This window comes from Pseudophryne corroboree, chromosome 9 (assembly GCF_028390025.1).
Source record: "Pseudophryne corroboree isolate aPseCor3 chromosome 9, aPseCor3.hap2, whole genome shotgun sequence".
Taxonomy (NCBI): domain Eukaryota; kingdom Metazoa; phylum Chordata; class Amphibia; order Anura; family Myobatrachidae; genus Pseudophryne; species Pseudophryne corroboree.
In genome coordinates this window covers 471,445,367-471,472,252 of record NC_086452.1, presented here as the reverse complement: position 1 = coordinate 471,472,252, position 26,886 = coordinate 471,445,367, and the positions used below count along the sequence as shown (strand labels likewise).

Genomic DNA, 26,886 nt, shown 5'->3' with positions numbered 1-26,886 from the left:
CTATTTCTACCCTGATACAGGCTAGGAAGAGAGTGACGTCTAAACATACCAACGCATTTGGAAAAAGTATGTTTCTTGGTGTGAATCCAAGAAGTTTCCTATGGTGGAGTTTCAACTGGGACAGTTTCTCCTCTTCCTGCAAGCAGGTGTGGATATGGGTCTGAGGTTGGGTTCCGTAAGGTCCAGATTTCGGCCCTATCCATTTTCTTCCAGAAACAACTGGCTTCCCTTCCTGAGGTTCAGACTTTCTTAAAAGGGGGTTCTGCACATCCAGCCTCCCTTTGTGCCACCTACGGCACCCTGGGATCTTAACTTGGTGTTGCAGTTCCTCCAATCGGATTAGTTTGAGTCTCTACCGGAGGTTGAGGTCAAGTTTCTCACGTGGAAGGCTGTCACTTTGTTGGCCTTAGCTTCTGCTAGACGTGTGTCGGAGTTGGGGGCTTTGTCTTGTAAGAGCCCCTACTTGATCTTCCATGAAGATAGAGCTGAGCTCCGGACACATCAGCAGTTTCTTCCTAAGGTTGTGTCGGCTTTTCATATCAACCAGCCTATTGTGGTGCCAGTTGCTACTGACTCCTCAATTACTTCAAAGTCCTTGGATATTGTAAGGGCTCTGAAAATCTATGTGAAGAGGACTGCTCGTCACAGAAAATTGGACTCTGTTTGTCCTGTATGATCCCAAGAAAATTGGGTGTCCTGCTTCTCAGCAGACGGTCTCTCGCTAGATTAGATTCACTATCCAGCATGCATATTCTATGGCAGGATTGCCGTGTCCAAAATCTGTTAAGGCCCACTCTACTCGTAAGGTGGATTCTTCCTGGGCGGCTGCCCGGGGTGTCTCGGCTTTACAGCTTTGCCGAGCGGCTACTTGGTCAGGGTCGAACACGTTTGCTAAGTTCTACAAGTTCGAGACCTTGGTCTCTTAGGACCTACAGTTTGGTCAATCAGTTCTGCAGGAGCCCCTGCGCTCTTCCTCCCGTTCTGGGAGCTTTGGTACATCCCCATGGTACTAATGTGGACCCCAGCATCCTCTAGGACGTAAGAGAAAATAGGATTTTCATTTCCTACCGGTTAATTCTTTTCTCGTAGTCCGTAGAGGATGCTGGGCACCCACCCAGCGCTTTGTTATCCTGCAGTGGTTATCTGGTTCAGTACGACTTTGTTCTTAGTTAAGTACTGCATTGTTACTTGGTAAGTAATGTTTCAGCGGTTGCTGAGTTTTCAAGCTCGTTAGCTTGATGTGCCTTGTATGTGTGAGCTGGTATGAATCTCACCACTATCTGTGCATAATCCTTCTCTCAAAGATGTTCATCTCCTCGGGCACAGTTTCTAGACTGAGTTTGGTAGGAGGGGCATAGAGGGAGGAGCAAGCCCACACTCTCAAACTCTTAAAGTGCCAATGGCTCCTAGTGGACCCGTCTATACCCCATGGTACTAATGTGGACCCCAGAATCCTCTACGGACTACGAGAAAAGGATTTACCTGTAGGTAATTGAAATCCTATTTTCTCATACGTCCTAGAGGATGCTGGGGTCCACTTCAGTACCATGGGGTATAGACGGTTCCGCAGGAGCCATGGGCACTTTAAGACTTTTCAAGGGTGTGAACTGGCTCATCCACAGTGAATTTGGTGCTATATAATTGTGTGATTAACATTATAAAAGCGCTACATGTCAGTGGGCATTTTGTGTTCACAGACATTGTGTTACTGGCGCTGGGTTGTGAACTGGCAAATCCTATCTGTTTCCCTCTGACAGTAACAACGGCAATTCAAAAATTATGTCAGGATCAGGTCATTGTCCTGGTACCCTTGGCACAGTAAGGAGAAGGTTTTTTATTCAAGCCTCTTTGTAGTTCCGAAGCCGGACGGCTCGGTCAGACCGATTTTTAAACCTGAAAAATCTGAATCTCTACCTGAAGAGGTTCGAGTTCAAGATGGAATCCCTGAGGGCAGTGATTTCCAGTCTGGAGGAAGGGGACTTCATGGTGTCAGCAGACATAAAGGATGCTTACTTGCATGTTCCCATTTATCCTCCTCACCAAGCTTATCTGAGATCCGCAGTACAGGATTGCCATTACCAGTTTCAGACGTTGACGTTCGGACTCTCTACGGCACCGAGGGTATTCACCAAGGTGATGGCGGAGATGATGGTCCTCCTTTGTTAAATAGGAATCAATATAATTCCTTTTCTGGACGATCTCCTGATAAAAGCGAGATCCAGGGAACAGTTGGTGCAGAACATCGCACTCTCCCTGTCAATACGCCAACAACACGGTTGGATCATGAATTTTCCAAAGTCACAGTTGGAACTGACGACAAGATCGTCCTTTTTAGGGATGATTCTGGACACAGAAGTACGGAGAGAGTTTCTTCCAGTGGAAAAGGCTCTGGAAATCCAGAAAATGGTCACACAAATATTGAAACCAACAAGCGTGTCGATCCATCAATGCATTCGGATGTTGGGGAAAATGGTAGCGGCCTACGAGGCCATACAGTTTGGCCGATTTCATGCCAGGGTATTCCAGTGGGACCTGTTGGACAAGTGGTCCGGATCCCACCTACATATGCACCGGAAAATAATCCTGTCCCCCAAAGCCAGGATTTCGCTCCTGTGGTGGCTACACAGTTCTCACCTACTAGAGGGACGCAGGTTTGGGATTCACGACTGGGTCCTAATAACCACGGATGCAAGTCTCCGAGGCTGGGGAGCTGTCACACAGGGGGAAAGCTTCCAAGGAAAATGGTCAAGTCAGGAAGCCTACCTTCACATAAACGTTCTGGAATTAAGAGCCACTTACATCGGCCTTCTACAAGCGGTACATCTTCTTCAAGATCCCAAGCAGATCCAGTCGGACAGTGTAAAAGCAGTCGCGTACATAAACAGGCAAGGCGGAACGAAAAGCAGAGCGGCAATGGCAGAGGTGACAAGGATTCTCCTCTGGGCAGAAAGACATGTTAGAGCTCTGTCAGCAATTTTCATTCCGGGAGTGGACAACTGGGAAGCAGACTTCCTCAGCAGACACGATCTCCATCCAGGAGAGTGGGGCCACCACCAAGTCGTCTTCGCAGAGGTGACCAGTCTTTGGGGAGTTCCTCAAGTAGACATGATGGCATCTCGTCTAAACAAGACTCTTCAGAGATATTGTTCCAGGTCGAGAGACCCTCAATCAATAGCAGTGGATGCACTGGTGACCCAGTGGGTGTTTCGGATGGTATACGTTTTCCCTCCACTTCCACTGATTCCAAAAGTTCTCAAAATAATAATAAGAACAAGAGTTTGAGCAATCTTCATTGCCCCAGATTGGCCAAGGAGGGCTTGGTATCCAGATCTTCAGGAGTTGCTCATAGAAGATCCTCGGCCTCTTCCTCCTCGAGAGGACCTACTACAGCAGGGGCCGTGTGTGTATCAAGACTTACCGCGGCTACGTTTGACGGCATGGCTGTTGAGCGCCGGATCCTAGCCTGAAAGGGTATTCCCAAGGAAGTCATCCCCACTCTTATTCAGGCCAGGAAAGGAGTAACGTCTAAACATTACCACCGTATTTGGAGAAAATATGTGTCTTGGTGTGAATCCAAGAAGGCTCCTACGGAAGAGTTTGAGTTGGGACGTTTTCTCCATTTTCTGCAGGCTGGTGTGGATGCGGGCCTTAGATTGGGGTCAATCAAGGTCCAGATTTCGGCCTTATCAGTTTTCTTTCAAAAACAATTGGCCTCCTTTCCAGAAGTTCAGACGTTTGTGAAAAGGGTTCTGCACATCCAGCCTCCATTTGTGCCTCCAGTGGCACCATGCGACCTTAATGTGGTGTTGCAGTTCCTTCAATCAGATTGGTTTGAACCTCTGCAGGAGATAGAATTGAAGTTTCTCACTTGGAAAGTGGTGATGATTTTGGCCTTGGCATCCGCAAGGCGGGTGTCTGAATTGGCGGCCTTGTCTCACAAGAGCCCTTACCTGATCTTCCATGAAGATAGGGCAGAGTTAAGAACTCGTCAACAATTTCTTCCAAAGGTGGTTTCGTCCTTCCACATAAACCAACCTATTGTGGTGCCAGTAGCTACTGATACTTTCACTGAGTCACAGACTCTAGATGTGGTTAGAGCTTTGAAGATTTATGTCGCAAGAACAGCGCGGATACGGAAAACAGAGGCTCTGTTTGTCCTGTATGCTCCCAGCAAGATTGGGTGTCCTGCTTCTAAGCAGACTATTGCACGCTGGATCAGAGGGACAATTCAGCACGCTCATTCTACGGCAGGCTTGCCGGTACCGAAGTCGGTAAAGGCCCATTCTACTAGGAAAGTGGGCTCATCCTGGGCGGCTCGGCTTTACAAGTTTGCCGAGTAGCTACTTGGTCAGGGTCAAAGACATCTGGTAAATTTTATAAGTTTGACACCTAGGCCAATGATGACCTCAAGTTTGGTCAATCGATGCTGCAGGGTCATCCGCACTCTCCTGCCCGTATAACCCCAGAGCCTCAACTAGGGGGAGGAGGGGGGGGAGTCGAGGGGGCGCGGGGAACTCTGCAGTTTGTTCTTTATAGTTACACAAGTTGTGTTTCATTTGTTTTCAGCATGTTGCTGTAAATGATTCATGCTTGTTGGCGTGTGTCATGTTGAATGCCATGTTGTGCGGCATGGTTGAGGTGTGAGCTGGTATGTATCTCACCATAAGTATAAAAGTAAATCCTTTCCTCGAAATGTCCGTCTCCCTGGGCACAGTTCCTATACTGAGGTCTGGAGGAGGGGCATAGAGGGAGGAGCCAGTTCACACCCTTGAAAAGTCTTAAAGTGCCCATGGCTCCTGTGGAACTGTCTACACCCCATGGTACTGAAGTGGACCCCAGCATCCTCTACGGACTAGGAGAAAAGGATTTAACGGTAGGTGTTAAAATCCTATTTTCCACCTCATTAAATTTATTTGTGGTGGAAAACACCTTTAAATTAAGAATCTTTTCATAAATTATTGAGTCCGTTAAACAAATATAACCCACCCGTCTGTGCTCTGGTCGCCTGCATCTCACCCACCCGTCTGTGCCCCGGTCGCCTGCATCTCACCCACCCGTCTGTGCCCAGGCCGCCTGCATCTCACCCACCCGTCTGTGCCCCGATCGCTTGCATCTCACCCACCCGTCTGTGCCCCGGTCGCCTACTGTACATCTCACCCACCCGTCTGTGCCCCGATGGCCTGCATCTCACCCACCCGTCTGTGCCCCGGCCGCCTGCATCTCACCCATCCGTCTGTGCCCCGGCCGCCTGCATCTCACCCACCCGTCTGTGCCCCGGTCGCCTACTGTACATCTCACCCACCCGTCTGTGCCCCGATGGCCTGCATCTCACCCACCCGCCTGTGCCCCGATGGCCTGCATCTCACCCACCCGTCTGTGCCCCGGCCGCCTGCATCTCACCCACCCGTCTGTGCCCCGGCCGCCTGCATCTCACCCACCCGTCTGTGCCCCGGCCGCCTGCATCTCACCCACCCGTCTGTGCCCCGGCCGCCTGCATCTCACCCACCCGTCTGTGCCCCGGCCGCCTGCATCTCACCCACCCGTCTGTGCCCCGGCCGCCTGCATCTCACCCACCCGTCTGTGCCCCGGCCGCCTGCATCTCACCCACCCGTCTGTGCCCCGGCCGCCTGCATCTCACCCACCCGTCTGTGCCCCGGCCGCCTGCATCTCACCCACCCGTCTGTGCCCCGGCCGCCTGCATCTCACCCACCCGTCTGTGCCCCGGCCGCCTGCATCTCACCCACCCGTCTGTGCCCCGGCCGCCTGCATCTCACCCACCCGTCTGTGCCCCGGCCGCCTGCATCTCACCCACCCGTCTGTGCCCCGGCCGCCTGCATCTCACCCACCCGTCTGTGCCCCGGCCGCCTGCATCTCACCCACCCGTCTGTGCCCCGGCCGCCTGCATCTCACCCACCCGTCTGTGCCCCGGCCGCCTGCATCTCACCCACCCGTCTGTGCCCCGGCCGCCTGCATCTCACCCACCCGTCTGTGCCCCGGCCGCCTGCATCTCACCCACCCGTCTGTGCCCCGGCCGCCTGCATCTCACCCACCCGTCTGTGCCCCGGCCGCCTGCATCTCACCCACCCGTCTGTGCCCCGGCGGCCTGCATCTCACCCACCCGTCTGTGCCCTGGTGGCTCTCTGTCCCCGTCCCCTGCATCTTCAGTGTTACAGCGGCCGGTTCCGCGTGCTACCATGTGACATGTATGATGATAACGTGCAGTAACCGTGTCTCCTCCTATCCCCTCACACACAGATCCCAAACACGACTACGAGCTGGTCCTGGATGGCAGAAAGATCAGTGTTCCCCAAGGAAAACCGGTGAAGATTCCCAAATTCAACGACTCCTTCTTCTCGCAGAGCGAGTACCTGGTTTACCGGGAGAGCCAATCGCGCCTGCGCTACCTGCTGCTACTCCAGTTCTAGGGGCCACCTGTGGACCCCCCTCATATCACGGCTCCTCTCCAGGCTTACAGACCCCAGAAATGACCTCCCAGCTTTACTGACACGCTATCCTGTTATACTGACATAAGCGGCCATCAGGACAGGAGGACGGCGCAGGCGGCCATTCTGTGCGCTGAACGCAGCCAATCTATCCTGAGAGGGGTCAGCGGTTCCTGTGTGGATGTGTTCAGCCTCCAGAATGGCGGCCTCCGCTGCGCAGGTGACTGAGGCCGTGCGGAGCTACTGGTGGAATGTGTATAAAAGGAGGATGACTCTTACTGACGTTTCTCTGGCAGCCAGGTGGCAATGTATGATGGGTCAGTAAATATGACGCTGTCTATCTACACAGAAGCTATAGCGTAATATGTTATATACTATACATATATATATAATATACATTTACTTACTGTCTAGTAATATAGAGTATATATAAATGAGTCTTTATATACAGATGTTCCGGTAGCTGCTTACAGAGGACGTAATAAACTGTGTGTTTACAATGAGGAATGTGTATTTATGACAAAGTGTATAACGGCGGGGCAGGAACATCTTCCCTTAGACGTGAGCCTGTCTCTATATACTAACAGTGAGGCTCCGCCTCCAGCGCAACATCGCACTGCTATCAGAAAACCCCCCTGTTATACAGAGCCTGGAATCTGACCCCGCAATCAGCAGCCGGAGCCGCAGTTCCCAGCGCAAGTAACTCTCCTGCGCTACAGAATCACTCCCGCGCAAAGATAACACAAATGCGTCAGAGACCCCCCCTGTGTGTGCTGCACCGTGCCCCCATATACACAGCGCCACAGTATACACTACCACACCGGCACCTCCGAGATGAGTTTATTCAGCTCTGTACATATTAAATGACTATTTAGTGTATTTCCCTCTCACTGGCTGGGAGCGTGAGTCACAGCGCAGTAGGAGGGGCTGTATTCTGACGCCGGGGTTTATGTAAAACGGTGGGCAGTAGTTCCCTTTATTTCAGATTGGCGAGGAATGCCAGGAGACCTCGGTGCCAGGTGTCGGCGTCATCCAGGTAGCAGGCGTGCCCGGCCCCCTTCATGCAGAACACTTGGTGATTGGGCAGATTCTCCAGGTTGCGCAGCGAGACCTCTCCTAACTGCGCGTCGCCATCACCATACACAATCAGCGTCGGCACCTGTGGGGCGAGAGGGTAACATGGGTTATACAGCAGTCACATCACCGTGACTTATTGTGGCCCTACAGGGTCACCCCTATCTCCCTCTTTCTGTGCGGACACACCCTGCGACCGTCCATCTGCCTAACTGGCCATGTCGCATCGTTTCTGGGCGTCGTTACACCGACTCCGCTCTCACCACCTCCGTTACGCTGCCGGATATGTTTGCTATGTGCTGTGGTGTGTTTCGTTACCTGCACGCCGCCATAATCCTGTGCGGAGAACTTGTCGGTGCAGATGGGCGCCACGGGGACGTACGCTGCAACTCTCTCCGGGCTGTGCAGGAGCAGCGGGAGCGAATACATCCCACTGAGCGAGGGGCTGATGAGGACGGCGGGAGCCATGTGCAGAGACTCCAGTACCGCCTGTAGGAAAGCTGCCGGAGCGGGCTCCCCTAGGGGGCTGGGGGCCACTGCGGCCGAGGAGCGGCCCAGACCTACAAGAAATGGGACACGTTAGAGGGTTCCGCCATGACTGGAAGGGGGATGGGGAGACACCATGGGGGGAAGGGTATTTATATAGGAGAAGAGGGGGTAATATACGTCCAAGAATCTCTCCCACTAACCTGGTAGGTCAACGGCGACGGCGCGATGCCCAGCTGCAGCCAGCTTGTGCAGGGTGCCCAGGTCCTGCCAGGTCTGGGAGGAGAATCTCATGCCATGCAGCAGAAGGACGGGCGGACAGGGCGAGGACGGCGGGTGCACTGGAAGCGCCTCACGGTAGAACAGAGACTGCCCCGCGGCGCTGATGCAGCCATCTTGTACCTGGATGTCGGCCATGTCTGCGTCTGCCGTCAGCTAATACAGAGAAAGAGACAGAACAGGATCACATTCTGCACCAGTATATATATATATAATACACATACACTGTATAATACACATACACACATAGGGTGGGCAGGGTGACCTGGCATGTAACTGTACCTGACTACCTGGCTGTATAGTACTGGCCACACATGCTGCATGTATATATTATGTGTATATGTATATACCTGTGAGTAGTAGGAGACGGAGTAATGTAAATCACCCTTATGTAGCACGTGGCGCTGCACAGTGGATGCAATAATACCAAGAGAGCTCTGTGCTGTATCCCAGAGGAACACAAATAACCAGCTCTGATGGTATAAAGCTGTGCTTCTCGGCCTCAACACTCAAGTATCCAGAGCCGGCCGTGTTTTGAGGATTTCTGTCTGTGGAAGCAGGTGGGATAATTACTGACGCAGCAACGTAGATTGCCTCACCTGTGCATGATTAGAGAACCCCAGATATAAAGACATGGCTGAAAAGCACATACTGAAACCAGACAGCGATATAAAGCAATGCATTAGAGAAAGCAGCAGCTAAGAGCGGTAGTAGGAAAAGGAAGTAATCTGAAGCAGAAATCCCTGTACAACCTGTAAAGCAGGCATTCCCAACCACGGTCCTCAAGGCACACCAACAGTGCAGGTTTTAGGGATATCCAGGCTTCAGCACAGATGGTTAAATCAAAATAACTGAGGTACTAATTAAGTCACCTGTGTTCAAGCCTGGATATCACCAAAAACCTGCCCTGTTGGTGTGCCTTGGGGACCGAGGTTGGGAAACACTGCTGTAAAGACTTCCATGTCCGGTCCAGTGGCCCTTTAGTTATAGTGTGACTACAGCAAACATGGGAAATTCTTACACAGCGCCCCCTGCTGACAGTATATGGCCAGGACACACCTAGCGGAACACACAGCAGTCACTGACACAGCGCCCCCTGCTGGCAGTATATGGCCAGGACACACCTAGCGGAACACACAGCAGTCACAGACACAGCGCCCCCTGCTGGCAGTATATGGCCAGGACACACCTAGCGGAACACACAGCAGTCACTGACACAGCGCCCCCCACTGGCAGTATATGGCCAGGACACACCTAGCGGAACAGGCAGCGGTCACTGACACAGCGCCCCCTGCTGGCAGTATATGGCCAGGACACACCTAGAAGAACACACAGCAGTCACTGACACATCGCCCCCCGCTGGCAGTATATGGCCAGGACACACCTAGCGGAACACACAGCAGTCACTGACACAGCGCCCCCTGCTGGCAGTATATGGCCAGGACACACCTAGCGGAACACACAGCAGTCACTGACACAGCGCCCCCTGCTGGCAGTATATGGCCAGGACACACCTAGCGGAACACACAGCAGTCACTGACACAGCGCCCCCCACTGGCAGTATATGGCCAGGACACACCTAGCGGAACACACAGCAGTCACTGACACAGCGCCCCCCACTGGCAGTATATGGCCAGGACACACCTAGCGGAACACACAGCAGTCACTGACACAGCGCCCCCCACTGGCAGTATATGGCCAGGACACACCTAGCGGAACACACAGCAGTCACTGACACAGCGCCCCCTGCTGGCAGTATATGGCCAGGACACACCTAGCGGAACACACAGCAGTCACTGACACAGCGCCCCCCACTGGCAGTATATGGCCAGGACACACCTAGCGGAACACACAGCAGTCACAGACACAGCGCCCCCTGCTGGCAGTATATGGCCAGGACACACCTAGCGGAACACACAGCAGTCACTGACACAGCGCCCCCCACTGGCAGTATATGGCCAGGACACACCTAGCGGAACAGGCAGCGGTCACTGACACAGCGCCCCCTGCTGGCAGTATATGGCCAGGACACACCTAGAAGAACACACAGCAGTCACTGACACATCGCCCCCCGCTGGCAGTATATGGCCAGGACACACCTAGCGGAACACACAGCAGTCACTGACACAGCGCCCCCTGCTGGCAGTATATGGCCAGGACACACCTAGCGGAACACACAGCAGTCACAGACACAGCGCCCCCTGCTGGCAGTATATGGCCAGGACACACCTAGCGGAACACACAGCAGTCACTGACACATCGCCCCCCGCTGGCAGTATATGGCCAGGACACACCTAGCGGAACACACAGCAGTCACTGACACAGCGCCCCCTGCTGGCAGTATATGGCCAGGACACACCTAGTGGAACACACAGCGGTCACTGACACAGCGCCCCCCGCTGGCAGTATATGGCCAGGACACACCTAGTGGAACACACAGCGGTCACTGACACAGCGCCCCCTGCTGGCAGTATATGGCCAGGACACACCTAGTGGAACACACAGCGGTCACTGACACAGCGCCCCCCGCTGGCAGTATATGGCCAGGACACACCTAGCGGAACACACAGCGGTCACTGACACAGCGCCCCCTGCTGACAGTATATGGCCAGGACACACCTAGCAGAACATGCAGCGGTCACTGACACATCGCCCCCCGCTGGCAGTATATGGCCAGGACACACCTAGCAGAACACGCAGCGGTCACTGACACTGAGGGCGGCAGCACAGGTCAGTGACCTGTAGATTTCCAGTTGTGATGCAGCCGGAGGCCCTGTCTCCTCAGACAGAGGACTATCCAGGCAGCACAGCGGCTCCTACAGGTAAACAGTAAGAACCATGTACAGGGGTGACGCTGGGAAATCACTTGTTCACCCAGAGCCATGAACAGGCCGGTAAATGGGTGATTGCAGGTGACATGTGACAGATAAGAGGAATACAGGGCGTTACTGTGGGATCAGACTATAGGTACACAAGCATTGGATGGTGTCCAGAGCCACAGTCCTAATCCCACTGCTGCCCCCGTCTCCCACTGGGGTCCACATATACCTTATATCTATACAGCCCCCAGTGCTATATAAACAAGTGATAATACATATAAGACCCACAGCCGCGCCCGCGCCAGGCCGGGGAAGGGTGAGAACAATATCAGGCTTTAGCTCAGACACTAATTCCAGGCTAGAATTCCCAGTTTAGCACATAGGCGTGATCACATGAGGCTGCAGGACAATGCAAAGAATGGCATTCAGTGACCGGAGCGCATTGCTCCGTACTCCTGGAGCCACGCTGTGCTCTGCAGCCATGTGTTTCTATCAGCAGGCAGAGCTGTGCATGTGTGTTGTCCTTAGATACTACACAGCTCTGCTCTGCATCTTACCGAACAATATACAGAGCGCAGCCTTGTATCATATTTCAGGGAAAGAATAATAAGTGCGGATGGTACAAGTACATGACTGAAAGGCACGGCATTCAGTAGAAGCTGCACAATGACATTAAACAGATAATACATTTATAATTTTTCATGTTGAAAATACTTTATGGAAAACTACATTTCAAATAACTCTAGAAATATATGACAACCATATAATAAGTCACCTTAAACCTGTTATGTGACTATAAGATGCAGCGCTCCATAGGGTTACAGTGACAGACAGAGGCATCATGCATTTATCCCTATAACCTGGGCTCTCCATCTGCTGTGGAACTACAACTCTCAGCATTCAGCAGGCTGCAGATAATGAGCATTAGCATACAGGCAATACTGAGGGAGTGATCAGAATCTATATCATGTAGGAGCAGTGATATGATAATGGTGACAGCAGGGAAGGCACCTACCGTGCAGGAGACCAGATGGAGGAGCTTTTGCAGAATACAAGGTTCAGCCAGGAAGTAACTTTGTAACAAACTTCATAACTGCTCCACGCTGCCACCTAGTGTACCAATGGTGTAATAGCAGAGCACTGCCACCTAGTGTTCCAATGGTGTAATAGCAGAGCACTGCCACCTAGTGTACCAATGGTGTAATAGCAGAGCACTGCCACCTAGTGTACCGATGGTGTAATGGCAGAGCACTGTCACCTAGTGTACCAATGGTGTAATAGCAGAGCACTGCCACCTAGTGTACCAATGAATGGCAGAGCACTGCCACCTAGTGTACCAATGGTGTAATATCAGAGCACTGCCACCTAGTGTACCAATGGTGTAATAGCAGAGCACTGCCACCTAGTGTACCAATGGTGTAATATCAGAGCACTGCCACCTAGTGTACCAATGGTGTAATAGCAGAGCACTGCCACCTAGTGTACCAATGGTGTAATAGCAGAGCACTTCCACCTAGTGTACCAATGGTGTAATGGCAGAGCACTGCCACCTAGTGCTGAAGTGATGTAATGGCAGAGCACTGCCACTTAGTGCTGAAGTGATGTAATGGCCGGTTATAAGACTTGTGGCGCCCCGGGCAAAATATGGGGGCGTGGCTTCAATTGGGGGCGTGGTCACGACGCTGAAAGAAAATAAAGAAATAAATAAAAAGTATACTTACCATCCCCGTTCCTGATCCAGACCCCCTCCGCGCTCTTCTCCTCTCCCCTCTTCTCTTCGATCTATGGGAGAGACGTTATTACGTCTCTCCCATAGAACAGCATAGACACTAGAGGTCAATTATGACCCCTAGTGTCTGTGCCACTATGCTGTGCAGTGCGCGATGACGTCATCGCGCATCGCACAGCAAAGGTCCTTTACACGAAGAGAAACTAGACCGTAGCGTCTAGTTTCCCTTCATGGAGAGGACCTTTGCTGTGCGGTGCGCGATGATGTCATCGCGCACCGCACAACTAAGGTCCTCTCAATGAAGGGAAACTAGACGCTACGCGTCTGGTTCCCTTCAAAGCGGGGGGGCACAGCAGGGCACTGCGGGGGGGCACAGTGGCGGATCTTGCCCTGGTGCGGCGCCCTCCGGATGGCGCCGGCGCCCTCCAGAAGGCGGCGCACCGGGCAAAAGTACCGCTTGCCCGTGGCAAGAACCGCCACTGAGTGATGTAATGGCAAAGCACTGCCACCTAGTGCTGAAGTGATGTAATGGCAGAGCACTGCCACCTAGTGTACCAATGGTGTAATGGCAGAGCACTGCCACCTAGTGAACCAATGGTGTAATGGCAGAGCACTGCCACCTAGCGCTGAAGTGATGAAATGGCACCTAGTGTACCAATGGTGTAATGGCAGAGCACTGCCACCTAGTGTACCAATGGTGTAATAGCAGAGCACTTCCACCTAGTGTACCAATGGTGTAATGGCAGAGCACTGCCACCTAGTGCTGAAGTGATGTAGTGGCAGAGCACTGCCACCTAGTGTACCAATGGTGTAATAGCAGAGCACTTCCACCTAGTGTACCAATGGTGTAATGGCAAAGCACTGCCACCTAGTGTACCAATGGTGTAATGGCAGAGCACTGCCACCTAGTGTACCAATGGTGTAATGGCAGAGCACTGCCACCTAGTGCTGAAGTGATGAAATGGCAGAGTACTGCCACCTAATGCTGAAGTGATGTAATGGCAGAGCACTGCCACCTAGAGTACCAATGGCATACTGGCAGAGTACTGCCACCTAGTGCTGAAGTGATGTAATGGCAGAGCACTGCCACCTAGTGTACCAATGGCATAATGGCAGAGCACAGCCATCTAGTGCTGAAGTGATGAAATGGCAGAGCACTGCCACCTAGTGCTGAAGTGATATAATGGCAGAGCACTGCCACCTAGTGCTGAAGTGATGTAATGGCAGAGCAGTGCCACCTAGTGCTGAAGTGATGCAATGGCAGAGCACTGCCACCTAGTGTACGCACTGAGCACTGCCCAGTGATAGGTGACTCCACAGTTGATGGGAAACTACAACTCCCAGCATGCTCTACTAGTGTCCAATGTGCAACTGTTTTGAAAATAGTTGAAGCCCCAGGGCTCTGAGATCCTTCACAGAATATGTCAGGATGGGACATTGAAAGAAAATATTGGTTAAACAATGTTTTTTTTAATTGATTACAAAACATTGTTTAGTTCTAAACATTGGTTCTGTGAGACCGATGGTAACCAGTAATAACCGATGTTTCTAATTCCTTTTTAAATAAACTGGCTACCGAAGCATATAATACACTACTAGACTTCTGAAATCATGCTTCTATTATGTTTACCGTGATGGAGGCTTACAGTATATATATATATATATATATATATATATATATATATATATATAAACAGAAAAATGTGGTAACACACAGTAAATTAAACTCCGATACAGCAATAAACTGCAACGTTTCAATGCTGTTACTACAACAATAAAAGAACAATCTCCCCACTCATGACATCATCACACTCCGTCCATGACATTCCACACACCTTAAAAATACATAAAAATGGCATAAAAACACACACACACACACACACACACACACACACACACACACACACACACAATGAGGCTGGTGGAGCTACAGCTCCAGGCCCTCCATTTAATATAGGCCCACAGAATTTCAGTGGTTTACGTATGGCGGTACGGGCCAGTACGCCATATCACATTACCTACCAGCACAGCCACTCAGGTACCTGCCGCCCGTTGCACGAGTGGATCACCTTGGCTTTCAGGTGATCCACTGCTCCTCCCACAGTCCCTAAGTAGCGTGGCCTGGCAGCTGGCGCCGGGATCACAGGCAGCGACACAGACTTCATATGATGAGGTCATACCCTCCAACTTCCCCGATACCAGCAGGTCTATTCCGCTGACCCTCCTGCAGACAGCAAGAAGGTGGGGGGGGGGGGGAGTGGGGGACACTGAGGGGGCTATTCATGAAGCAGTGAAAAGAGTGGAGAGAAGGACCAGTGAAAAAGTTGCCCATAGCAGCCAATCAGCTTTGAAGGAAGCCTTTATCAAATACAGTCTACAAAATGTAAGGGAGATGCTGATTGGTTGTCCTGGGCAACTTCTCCACTGGTCTGTTTCTCCACACTTTTCACTGCTTTATGAATAGACGGAACCCCTTGGACACTGCGGCTTTGCACTGCAGAACAGCGCTGAATGGATGATGGGTGCATGCCGCCTGGGAAAGGCTAGGGGCTGTCCAGCACCCAGCATGGCGAAAACGGGACATGGATCTCCACCACAGTCAACCCCTTCTGTGTCACCCCGTTCTGTCAGCCCTTCACCTATTAGATTGTAAGCTCACAAGACCAGGACCTTCTACCGTCATGTGTCTTTCCTTCTCTTACGTTCACCATCTTATACTCCATACTCCCTCTGATGGCACCTAACCGTGGTTTTCTGTACATGCCCTGTACTTGTCCTATATTCAGAGCTGGATTAAGGGGGGGGGGGGGCTGGGGGTCAGTACCCCGGGCCCTCTTATCCAAAAGGGCCCCCAGCCTCCCGCCGCAAAAAGGATATCCCTTACTGATCCGATCTGCGGTGTTGCGCTCCCAAGTCCTGGCTCCCTACTCCCGTCACCGCGTCAAACGTCGGCGCCATAGCATAGCTGTACAAGCAGGGCAGCTGAACAATGGCAATGTACTGTGTAATGGGGGCTGCGGAACCCTTGTTTATGTACTGTGTAATGGGCGCTGTGGATCCCTTGTTTATGTACTGTGTAATGGGCGCTGCAGAACCCTTGATAATGTACTGTGTAATGGGCGCTGCGGATCCCTTGTTTATGTACTGTGTAATGGGCGCTGCGGATCCCTTGTTTATGTACTGTGTAATGGGCGCTGCGGATCCCTTGTTTATGTACTGTGTAATGGGCGCTGCGGATCCCTTGTTTATGTACTGTGTAATGGGCGCTGCGGAACCCTTGTTTATGTACTGTGTAATGGGCGCTGCGGATCCCTTGTTTATGTACTGTGTAATGGGTGCTGCGGATCCCTTGTTTATGTACTGTGTAATGGGCGCTGCGGATCCCTTGTTTATGTACTGTGTAATGGGCGCTGCGGATCCCTTGTTTATGTACTGTGTAATGGGTGCTGCGGATCCCTTGTTTATGTACTGTGTAATGGGCGCTGCGGATCCCTTGTTTATGTACTGTGTAATGGGCACTGCGGATCCCTAGTTTATGTACTGTGTAATGGATGCTGCGGATCCCTTGTTTATGTACTGTGTAATGGGTGCTGCGGATCCCTTGTTTATGTACTGTGTAATGGGCGCTGCGGAACCCTTGTTTATGTACTGTGTAATGGGTGCTGCGGATCCCTTGTTTATGTACTGTGTAATGGGCGCTGCGGAACCCTTGTTTATGTACTGTGTGATGGGTGCTGCGGATCCCTTGTTTATGTACTGTGTAATGGGCACTGCGGATCCCTTGTTTATGTACTGTGTAATGGGTGCTGCGGATCCCTTGTTTATGTACTGTGTAATGGGCACTGCGGAACCCTTGTTTATGTACTGTGTAATGGGTGCTGCGGATCCCTTGTTTATGTACTGTGTAATGGGCACTGCGGATCCCTAGTTTATGTACTGTGTAATAGGTGCTGCAGAACCCTTGTTTATGTACTGTGTAATGGGCGCTGCGGATCCCTTGTTTATGTACTGTGTAATGGGTGCTGTGGATCCCTTGTTTATGTACTGTGTAATGGGCGCTGCGGATCCCTTGTTTATGTACTGTATAATGGGCGCTGCAGATCCCTTGTTTATGTACTGTGTAATGGGCGCTGCGGATCCCTAGTTTATGTACTGTGTAATGGATGCTGCGGATCCCTTGTTTATGTACTGTGTAATGGGTGCTGCGGATCCCTTGTTTATGTACTGTGTAATGGGCGCTGCGGATTCCTTGTTTATGTACTGTGTAATGGGTGCTGCGGATCCCTTGTTTATGTACTGTGTAATGGGCGCTGCGGATCCCTTGTTTATGTACTGTGTAATGGGCGCTGCGGATCCCTTGTTTATGTACTGTGTAATGGGCGCTGCAGATCCCTTGTTTATGTACTGTGTAATGGGCGCTGCAGATCCCTTGTTTATGTACTGTGTAATGGGCGCTGCGGATCCCTTTTTTATGTACTGTGCAATGGGCGCTGCGGAACCCTTTTTTATGTACTGTGTAATGGGCGCTGCGGATCCCTTGATAATGTACTGTGTAATGGGTGCTGCGAATCCCTTGTTTATGTACTGTGTAATGGGCGCTGCGGATCCCTTTTTTATGTACTGTGCAATGGGCACTGTGGAACCCTTTTTTATGTACTGTGTAATGGGCGCTGTGGATCCCTTGTTTATGTACTGTGTAATGGGCGCTGCGGAACCCTTGTTTATGTACTGTGTAATGGGCGCTGCGGATCCCTTGTTTATGTACTGTGTAATGGGCGCAGTGGATCCCTTGTTTATGTACTGTCTAATGGGTGCTGCGGATCCCTTGTTTATGTACTGTGTAATGGGCGCTGTGGATCCCTTGTTTATGTACTGTGTAATGGGCGCTGCGGATCCCTTGTTTATGTACTGTGTAATGGGCGCTGCGGATCCCTTGTTTATGTACTGTGTATTGGGCGCTGCGGATCCCTTGATAATGTACTGTGTAATGGGTGCTGCAGAACCCTTGTTTATGTTCTGTGTAATGGGTGCTGCGGATCCCTTGTTTATGTACTGTGTAATGGATGCTGCGGATCCCTTGTTTATGTACTGTGTAATGGGCACTGCGGAACCCTTGTTTATGTACTGTGTAATGGGTGCTGCGGATCCCTTGTTTATGTACTTTGTAATGGGCGCTGCGGATCTCTTCTTTATGTACTGTGCAATGGGCGATGCGGAACCCTTGTTTATGTACTGTGTAATGGGCGCTGCGAATCCCTTGATAATGGACTGTGTAATGGGCGCTGCGGATCCCTTGTTTATGTACTGTGTAATAGTTGCTGCAGAACCCTTGTTTATGTACTGTGTAATGGGCGCTGTGGATCCCTTGTTTATGTACTGTGTAATGGATGCTGCGGAACCCTTGTTTACGTACTGTGTAATGGGCGCTGCGGATCCCTTGTTTATGTTCTGTGTAATGGGCACTGCAGAACCCTTGTTTATGTTCTGTGTATGGGCGCTGCGGATCCCTTGTTTATGTACTGTGCAATGGGCACTGTGGAACCCTTTTTTATGTACTGTGTAATGGGTGCTGCGGATCCCTTGTTTGTGTACTGTGTAATGGGCGCTGCGGATCCCTTGTTTATGTACTGTGTAATGGGCGCTGCGGATCCCTTGTTTATGTACTGTGTAATGGGCGCTGCGGAACCCTTGTTTATGTACTGTGTAATGGGTGCTGCGGAACCCTTGTTTATGTACTGTGTAATGGGTGCTGCGGAACCCTTGTTTATGTACTGTGTAATGGGTGCTGCGGAACCCTTGTTTATGTACTGTGTAATGGGCGCTGTGGATCCCTTGTTTATGTACTGTGTAATGGGCGCTGCGGATCCCTTGTTTATGTACTGTGTAATGGGTGCTGCGGAACCCTTGTTTATGTACTGTGTAATGAGTGCGGCGGAACCCTTGTTTATGTACTTTGTAATGGGCGCTGCGGATCCCTTTTTTATATACTGTGCAGTGGGCGCTGCGGAACCCTTGTTTATGTACTGTGTAATGGGCGCTGCGGATCCCTTGATAATGTACTGTGTAATGGGCACTGCGGATCCCTTGTTTATGTACTGTGTAATGGGCGCTGCGGAACCCTTGTTTATGTACTGTGTAATGGGCGCTGCGGAACCCTTGTTTATGTACTGTGTAGTGGGTGCTGCGGATCCCTTGTTTATGTACTTTGTAATGGGCGCTGCGGATCCCTTTTTTATGTACTGTGCAGTGGGCGCTGCGGAACCCTTGTTTATGTACTGTGTAATGGGCGCTGCGGAACCCTTGTTTATGTACTGTGTAGTGGGTGCTGCGGATCCCTTGTTTATGTACTGTGTAATGGGCGCTGCGGATCCCTTGTTTATGTACTGTGTAATGGGCGCTGTGGATCCCTTGATAATGTACTGTGTATGGGCGTTGCGGATCCCTTGTTTATGTACTGTGTAATGGGTGCTGCAGATCCCTTGTTTATGTACTGTGTAATGGGTGCTGCGGAACCCTTGTTTATGTACTGTGTAATGGGCGCTACGGATCCCTTGTTTACGTACTGTGTAATGGGCGCTGCGGATCCCTTGTTTACGTACTGTGTAATGGATGCTGCGGAACCCTTGTTTACGTACTGTGTAATGGGCGCTGCGGATCCCTTGTTTACGTACTGTGTAATGGATGCTGTGGATCCCTTGTTTATGTACTGTGTAATGGGCGCTGCGGATCCCTTGTTTATGTACTGTGTAATGGGCGCTGTGGATCCCTTGTTTATGTACTGTGTAATGGGTGCTGCGGAACCCTTGTTTATGTACTGTGTAATGGGCGCTGCAGGTTCCTTGTTTATGTACTGTGTAATGGGCGCTGCGGATCCCTTGTTTATGTACTGTGTAATGGGCGCTGCGGAACCCTTGTTTATGTACTGTGTAATGGGAGCTGCGGATTCCTTGTTTATGTACTGTGTAATGGGAGCTGCGGATTCCTTGTTTATGTACTGTGTAATGGGTGCTGCGGAAACCTTGATAATGTACTGTGTATGGGCGCTGCGGATCCCTTGTTTATGTACTGTGTAGTGGGTGCTGCGGATCCCTTGTTTATGTACTGTGTAATCAGCGCTGCGGATCCCTTGATAATGTACTGTGTAATGGGCGCTGCGGAACCCTTGTTTATCTACTGTGTAATGGGCGCTGCGGATCCCTTGATAATGTACTGTGTAATGGGCGCTGCGGATCCCTTCTTTATGTACTGTGCAATGGGCGATGCGGAACCCTTGTTTATGTACTGTGTAATGGGCGCTGCGGAACCCTTGTTTATGTACTGTGTAATGGGCGCTGCGGATCCCTTGTTTATGTACTGTGTAATGGGTGCTGCGGATCCCTTGTTTATGTACTGTATAATGGGCGCTGCGGATTCCTTGTTTATGTACTGTGTAATGGGCGCTGCGGAACCCTTGTTTATGTACTGTGTAATGGGCGCTGTGGATCCCTTGTTTATGTACTGTGTAATGGGCGCTGTGGAACCCTTGTTTATGTACTGTGTAATGGGCGCTGTGGAACCCTTGTTTATGTACTGTGTAATGGGTGCTGCGGAACCCTTGTTTATGTACTGTGTAATGGGCGCTGCGGAACCCTTGTTTATGTACTGTGTAATGGGCGCTACGGATCCCTTGTTTATGTACTGTGTAATGGGTGCTGCGGATCCCTTGTTTATGTACTGTGTAATGGGCGCTGCGGAACCCTTGTTTATGTACTGTGTAATGGGCGCTGCCGATCCCTTGTTTATGTACTGTGTAATGGGCGCTGCGGATCCCTTGTTTATGTACTGTGTAATGGGCGCTGCGGATTCCTTGTTTATGTACTGTGTAATGGGTGCTGCGGATCCCTTGTTTATGTACTGTGTAATGGGCGCTGCGGATCCCTTGTTTATGTACTGTGTAATGGGCGTTGCGGATCTCTTTTTTATGTACTGTGCAATGGGCGATGCGGAACCCTTGTTTATGTACTGTGTAATGGGTGCTGCAGAACCCTTGTTTATGTACTTTGTAATGGGCGCTGCGGATCCCTTTTTATGTACTGTGCAATGGGCACTGTGGAACCCTTTTTTATGTACTGTGTAATGGGCGCTGCGGAACCCTTGATAATGTACTGTGTATGGGCGCTGCGGAACCCTTGTTTATGTACTGTGTAGTGGGTGCTGCGGATCCCTTGTTTATGTACTGTGTAATGGGCGCTGCGGATCCCTTGTTTATGTACTGTGTAATGGGCGCTGCGGATCTCTTCTTTATGTACTGTGCAATGGGCGATGCGGAACCCTTGTTTATGTACTGTGTAATGGGCGCTGCGAATCCCTTGTTAATGGACTGTGTAATGGGCGCTGCGGATCCCTTGTTTATGTACTGTGTAATAGTTGCTGCAGAACCCTTGTTTATGTACTGTGTAATGGGCGCTGTGGATCCCTTGTTTATGTACTGTGTAATGGATGCTGCGGAACCCTTGTTTACGTACTGTGTAATGGGCGCTGCGGAACCCTTGTTTATGTTCTGTGTAATGGGCACTGCAGAACCCTTGTTTATGTTCTGTGTATGGGCGCTGCGGATCCCTTGTTTATGTACTGTGTAATGGGCGCTGCGGATCCCTTGTTTATGTACTGTGTAATGGGCGCTGTGGATCCCTTGTTTATGTACTGTGTAATGGGCGCTGCGGAACCCTTGTTTATGTACTGTGTAAGGGCGCTGCGGATCCCTTGTTTATGTACTGTGTATGGGCGTTGCGGATCCCTTGTTTATGTACTGTGTAATAGGTGCTGCAGATCCCTTGTTTATGTACTGTGTAATGGGTGCTGTGGATCCCTTGTTTATGTACTGTGTAATGGGCGCTGCGGAACCCTTGTTTATGTACTGTGTAATGGGCGCTGCGGATCCCTTGTTTATGTACTGTGTAATGGGCGCTACGAATCCCTTGTTTATGTACTGTGTATGGGCGTTGCGGATCCCTTGTTTATGTACTGTGTAATGGGCGCTGTGGATCCCTTGTTTATGTACTGTGTAATGGGCGCTACGAATCCCTTGTTTATGTACTGTGTATGGGCGTTGCGGATCCCTTGTTTATGTACTGTGTAATAGGTGCTGCAGATCCCTTGTTTATGTACTGTGTAATGGGTGCTGTGGATCCCTTGTTTATGTACTGTGTAATGGGCGCTGTGGATCCCTTGTTTATGTACTGTGTAATGGGCGCTGCGGAACCCTTGTTTATGTACTGTGTAGTGGGTGCTGCGGATCCCTTGTTTATGTACTGTGTAATGGGCGCTGCAGATCTCTTCTTTATGTACTGTGTAATGGGCGCTACGAATCCCTTGTTTATGTACTGTGTAATGGGCGCTGCGGAACCCTTGTTTATGTACTGTGTAATGGGCGCTGCGGATCCCTTGTTTACGTACTGTGTAATGGATGCTGCGGAACCCTTGTTTATGTACTTTGTAATGGGCGCTGCGGATCCCTTTTTTATGTACTGTGCAATGGGCGCTGCGGAACCCTTGATAATGTACTGTGTAATGGGCGCTGCGGAACCCTTGTTTATGTACTGTGTAGTGGGTGCTGCGGATCCCTTGTTTATGTACTGTGCAATGGGTGCTGCGGAACCTTTGTTTATGTACTGTGTAATGGGCGCTGCAGATTCCTTGTTTATGTACTGTGTAATGGGTGCTGCGGAACCCTTGTTTATGTACTGTGTAATGGGCGCTGCGGAACCCTTGTTTATGTACTGTGTAATGGGAGTTGCGGATTCCTTGTTTATGTACTGTGTAATGGGTGCTGCGGAAACCTTGATAATGTACTGTGTATGGGCGCTGCGGATCCCTTGTTTATGTACTGTGTAATGGGCGCTGCGGATCCCTTGTTTATGTACTGTGTAATGGGCGCTGCGGAACCCTTGTTTATGTACTGTGTAATGGGAGCTGCGGATTCCTTGTTTATGTACTGTGTAATGGGTGCTGCGGAAACCTTGATAATGTACTGTGTATGGGCGCTGCGGATCCCTTGTTTATGTACTGTGTAGTGGGTGCTGCGGATCCCTTGTTTATGTACTGTGTAATGGGCGCTGCGGATCCCTTGATATTGTACTGTGTAATGGGCGCTGCGGATTCCTTGTTTATGTACTTTGTAATGGGCGCTGCGGATCCCTTGTTTATGTACTGTGTAATGGGCGCTGCGGAACCCTTGTTTATGTACTGTGTAATGGGCGCTGCGGATTCCTTGTTTATGTACTGTGTAATGGGTGCTGCGGATCCCTTGTTTATGTACTGTGTAATGGGCGCTGCGGATCCCTTGTTTATGTACTGTGTAATGGGCGCTGCGGAACCCTTGTTTATGTACTGTGTAATGGGCGCTGCCGATCCCTTTTTTATGTACTGTGTAATGGGCGCTGCGGATCCCTTGTTTATGTACTGTGTAATGGGCGCTGCGGATCCCTTGTTTATGTACTGTGTAATGGGTGCTGCGGATCCCTTGTTTATGTACTGTGTAATGGGCGCTGCGGATCCCTTGTTTATGTACTGTGTAATGGGCGCTGCGGATCCCTTGTTTATGTACTGTGTAATGGGCGCTGTGGATCCCTTGTTTATGTACTGTGTAATGGGCGCTGCGGATCCCTTGTTTATGTACTGTGTAATGGGCGCTGCGGATCCCTTGTTTATGTACTGTGTAATGGGCGCTGCGGATCCCTTGTTTATGTACTGTGTAATGGGTGCTGCGGATCCCTTGTTTATGTACTGTGTAATGGGCGCTGCGGAACCCTTGTTTATGTACTGTCTAATGGGCGCTGCGGAACCCTTGTTTATGTACTGTGTAATGGGCGCTGCGGAACCCTTTTTTATATACTGTGCAGTGGGCGCTGCGGAACCCTTGTTTATGTACTGTGTAATGGGCGCTGCGGATCCCTTGATAATGTACTGTGTAATGGGCACTGCGGATCCCTTGTTTATGTACTGTGTAATGGGCGCTGCGGAACCCTTGTTTATGTACTGTGTAATGGGCGCTGCGGAACCCTTGTTTATGTACTGTGTAGTGGGTGCTGCGGATCCCTTGTTTATGTACTTTGTAATGGGCGCTGCGGATCCCTTTTTTATGTACTGTGCAGTGGGCGCTGCGGAACCCTTTTTTATGTACTGTGTAATGGGCGCTGCGGAACCCTTGTTTATGTACTGTGTAGTGGGTGCTGCGGATCCCTTTTTTATGTACTGTGTAATGGGCGCTGCGGATCCCTTGTTTATGTACTGTGTAATGGGCGCTGCGGATCCCTTGATAATGTACTGTGTATGGGCGTTGCGGATCCCTTGTTTATGTACTGTGTAATGGGTGCTGCAGATCCCTTGTTTATGTACTGTGTAATGGGCGCTGCGGATCCCTTGTTTATGTACTGTGTAATGGGTGCTGCGGAACCCTTGTTTATGTACTGTGTAATGGGCGCTACGGATCCCTTGTTTACGTACTGTGTAATGGGCGCTGCGGATCCCTTGTTTACGTACTGTTTAATGGATGCTGCGGAACCCTTGTTTATGTACTGTGTAATGGGCGCTGCGGATCTCTTCTTTATGTACTGTGTAATGGGGGCTGCGGATCCCTTGTTTATGTACTGTGTAATGGGTGCTGCGGAACCCTTGTTTATGTACTGTGTAATGGGCGCTACGGATCCCTTGTTTACGTACTGTGTAATGGGCGCTGCGGATCCCTTGTTTACGTACTGTTTAATGGATGCTGCGGAACCCTTGTTTATGTACTGTGTAATGGGCGCTGCGGATCTCTTCTTTATGTACTGTGTAATGGGGGCTGCGGATCCCTTGTTTATGTACTGTGTAATGGGCGCTGCGGAACCCTTGTTTATGTACTGTGTAATGGGAGTTGCGGATTCCTTGTTTATGTACTGTGTAATGGGTGCTGCGGAAACCTTGATAATGTACTGTGTATGGGCGCTGCGGATCCCTTGTTTATGTACTGTGTAATGGGCGCTGCGGATCCCTTGTTTATGTACTGTGTAATGGGTGCTGCGGATTCCTTGTTTATGTAATGTGTAATGGGTGCTGCGGATCCCTTGTTTATGTACTGTGTAATGGGTGCTGCGGATCCCTTGTTTATGTACTTTGTAATGGGCGCTGCAGATCTCTTCTTTATGTACTGTGCAATGGGCGATGCGGAACCCTTGTTTATGTACTGTGTAATGGGTGCTGCGGATCCCTTGTTTATGTACTGTGTAATGGGCGCTGCGGAACCCTTGTTTATGTACTTTGTAATGGGCGCTGCGGATCCCTTTTTTATGTACTGTGCAATGGGCGCTGCGGAACCCTTGATAATGTACTGTGTAATGGGCGCTGCGGAACCCTTGTTTATGTACTGTGTAGTGGGTGCTGCGGATCCCTTGTTTATGTACTGTGTAATGGGCGCTGCGGAACCCTTGTTTATGTACTGTGTAATGGGCGCTGCGGAACCCTTGTTTATGTACTGTGTAATGGATGCTGTGGATCCCTTGTTTATGTACTGTGTAATGGGCGCTGCGGAACCCTTGTTTATGTACTGTGTAATGGGTGCTGTGGATCCCTTGTTTATGTACTGTGTAATGGGCGCTGCGGAACCCTTGTTTATGTACTGTGTAATGGGCGCTGCGGAACCCTTGTTTATGTACTGTGTAATGGATGCTGCGGATCCCTTGTTTATGTACTGTGTAATGGGCGCTGCGGAACCCTTGTTTATGTACTGTGTAATGGGCGTTTCGGAACCCTTGTTTATGTACTGTGTAATAGGCGCTGCGGATCCCTTGTTTATGTACTGTGTAATGGATGCTGCGGATCCCTTGTTTATGTACTGTGTAATGGGCGCTGCGGAACCCTTGTTTATGTACTGTGTAATGGGCGCTGCGGAACCCTTGTTTATGTACTGTGTAATGGATGCTGCGGATCCCTTGTTTATGTACTGTGTAATAGGCGCTGCGGATCCCTTGTTTATGTACTGTGTAATGGGCGCTGCGGAACCCTTGTTTATGTACTGTGTAATGGGCGCTGCGGAACCCTTGTTTATGTACTGTGTAATGGGCGCTGCGGAACCCTTGTTTATGTACTGTGTAATGGGCGCTGCGGATCCCTTGTTTATGTACTGTGTAATGGGGGCTGCGGATCCCTTGTTTATGTACTGTGTAATGGGCGCTGCGGATCCCTTGTTTATGTACTGTGTAATGGATGCTGCGGATCCCTTGTTTATGTCCTGTGTAATGGGTGCTGCGGATCCCTTGTTTATGTACTGTGTAATGGGCGCTGCGGATCTCTTGTTTATGTACTGTGTAATGGGTGCTGCGGATCCCTTGTTTATGTCCTGTGTAATGGGTGCTGCAGATCCCTTGTTTATGTACTGTGTAATGGGCGCTGCGGATCTCTTGTTTATGTACTGTGTAATGGGTGATGCGGATCCCTTGTTTATGTACTGTGTAATGGATGCTGCGGATCCCTTGTTTATGTACTGTGTAATGGGCGCTGCGGATCCCTTGTTTATGTACTGTGTAATGGGCGCTGCGGATCCCTTGTTTATGTACTGTGTAATGGGCGCTGCGGAACCCTTGTTTATGTACTGTGTAATGGGCGCTGCGGATCCCTTGTTTATGTACTGTGTAATGGGCGCTGCGGAACCCTTGTTTATGTACTGTGTAATGGGCGTTTCGGAACCCTTGTTTATGTACTGTGTAATAGGCGCTGCGGATCCCTTGTTTATGTACTGTGTAATGGATGCTGCGGATCCCTTGTTTATGTACTGTGTAATGGGCGCTGCGGAACCCTTGTTTATGTACTGTGTAATGGGCGCTGCGGAACCCTTGTTTATGTACTGTGTAATGGATGCTGCGGATCCCTTGTTTATGTACTGTGTAATAGGCGCTGCGGATCCCTTGTTTATGTACTGTGTAATGGGCGCTGCGGAACCCTTGTTTATGTACTGTGTAATGGGCGCTGCGGAACCCTTGTTTATGTACTGTGTAATGGGCGCTGCGGAACCCTTGTTTATGTACTGTGTAATGGATGCTGC

At 50.5% G+C, this 26,886-nt stretch overlaps 2 protein-coding genes across 4 annotated transcripts in view; one reads left to right on the top strand and one right to left on the bottom strand.

Moving 5' to 3' along the window:
- Positions 1-6,946, top strand: part of PARP3 (poly(ADP-ribose) polymerase family member 3) — an 89,291-nt gene extending 82,345 nt beyond the window's left edge. For both annotated transcript variants that reach the window (XM_063941363.1, XM_063941362.1), the window contains exon 11: positions 6,256-6,946. In XM_063941363.1, the coding sequence (XP_063797433.1) occupies positions 6,256-6,425 (170 nt within the window). In that variant the 3' untranslated portion in view covers positions 6,426-6,946. The remainder of the gene's footprint in view (positions 1-6,255) is intronic.
- Positions 6,947-7,267: 321 nt separating this feature from the next.
- The window catches only part of LOC134958641 (putative protein-lysine deacylase ABHD14B), a 54,780-nt gene continuing 35,161 nt past the window's right edge, over positions 7,268-26,886 (bottom strand). Inside the window, exons 1-4 of one of the 2 annotated variants that reach the window (XM_063941367.1) lie at positions 12,117-12,199; positions 8,207-8,438; positions 7,836-8,077; positions 7,268-7,602 (exon numbers count right to left, since the gene is read on the bottom strand). In XM_063941367.1, the coding sequence (XP_063797437.1) occupies positions 7,420-7,602; positions 7,836-8,077; positions 8,207-8,420 (639 nt within the window). In that variant the 5' untranslated portion in view covers positions 8,421-8,438; positions 12,117-12,199 and the 3' untranslated portion in view covers positions 7,268-7,419. Of the gene's footprint in view, positions 7,603-7,835; positions 8,078-8,206; positions 8,439-12,116; positions 12,200-26,886 lie in introns of those variants that run through there. The other variant, XM_063941366.1, reaches the window with a different exon arrangement.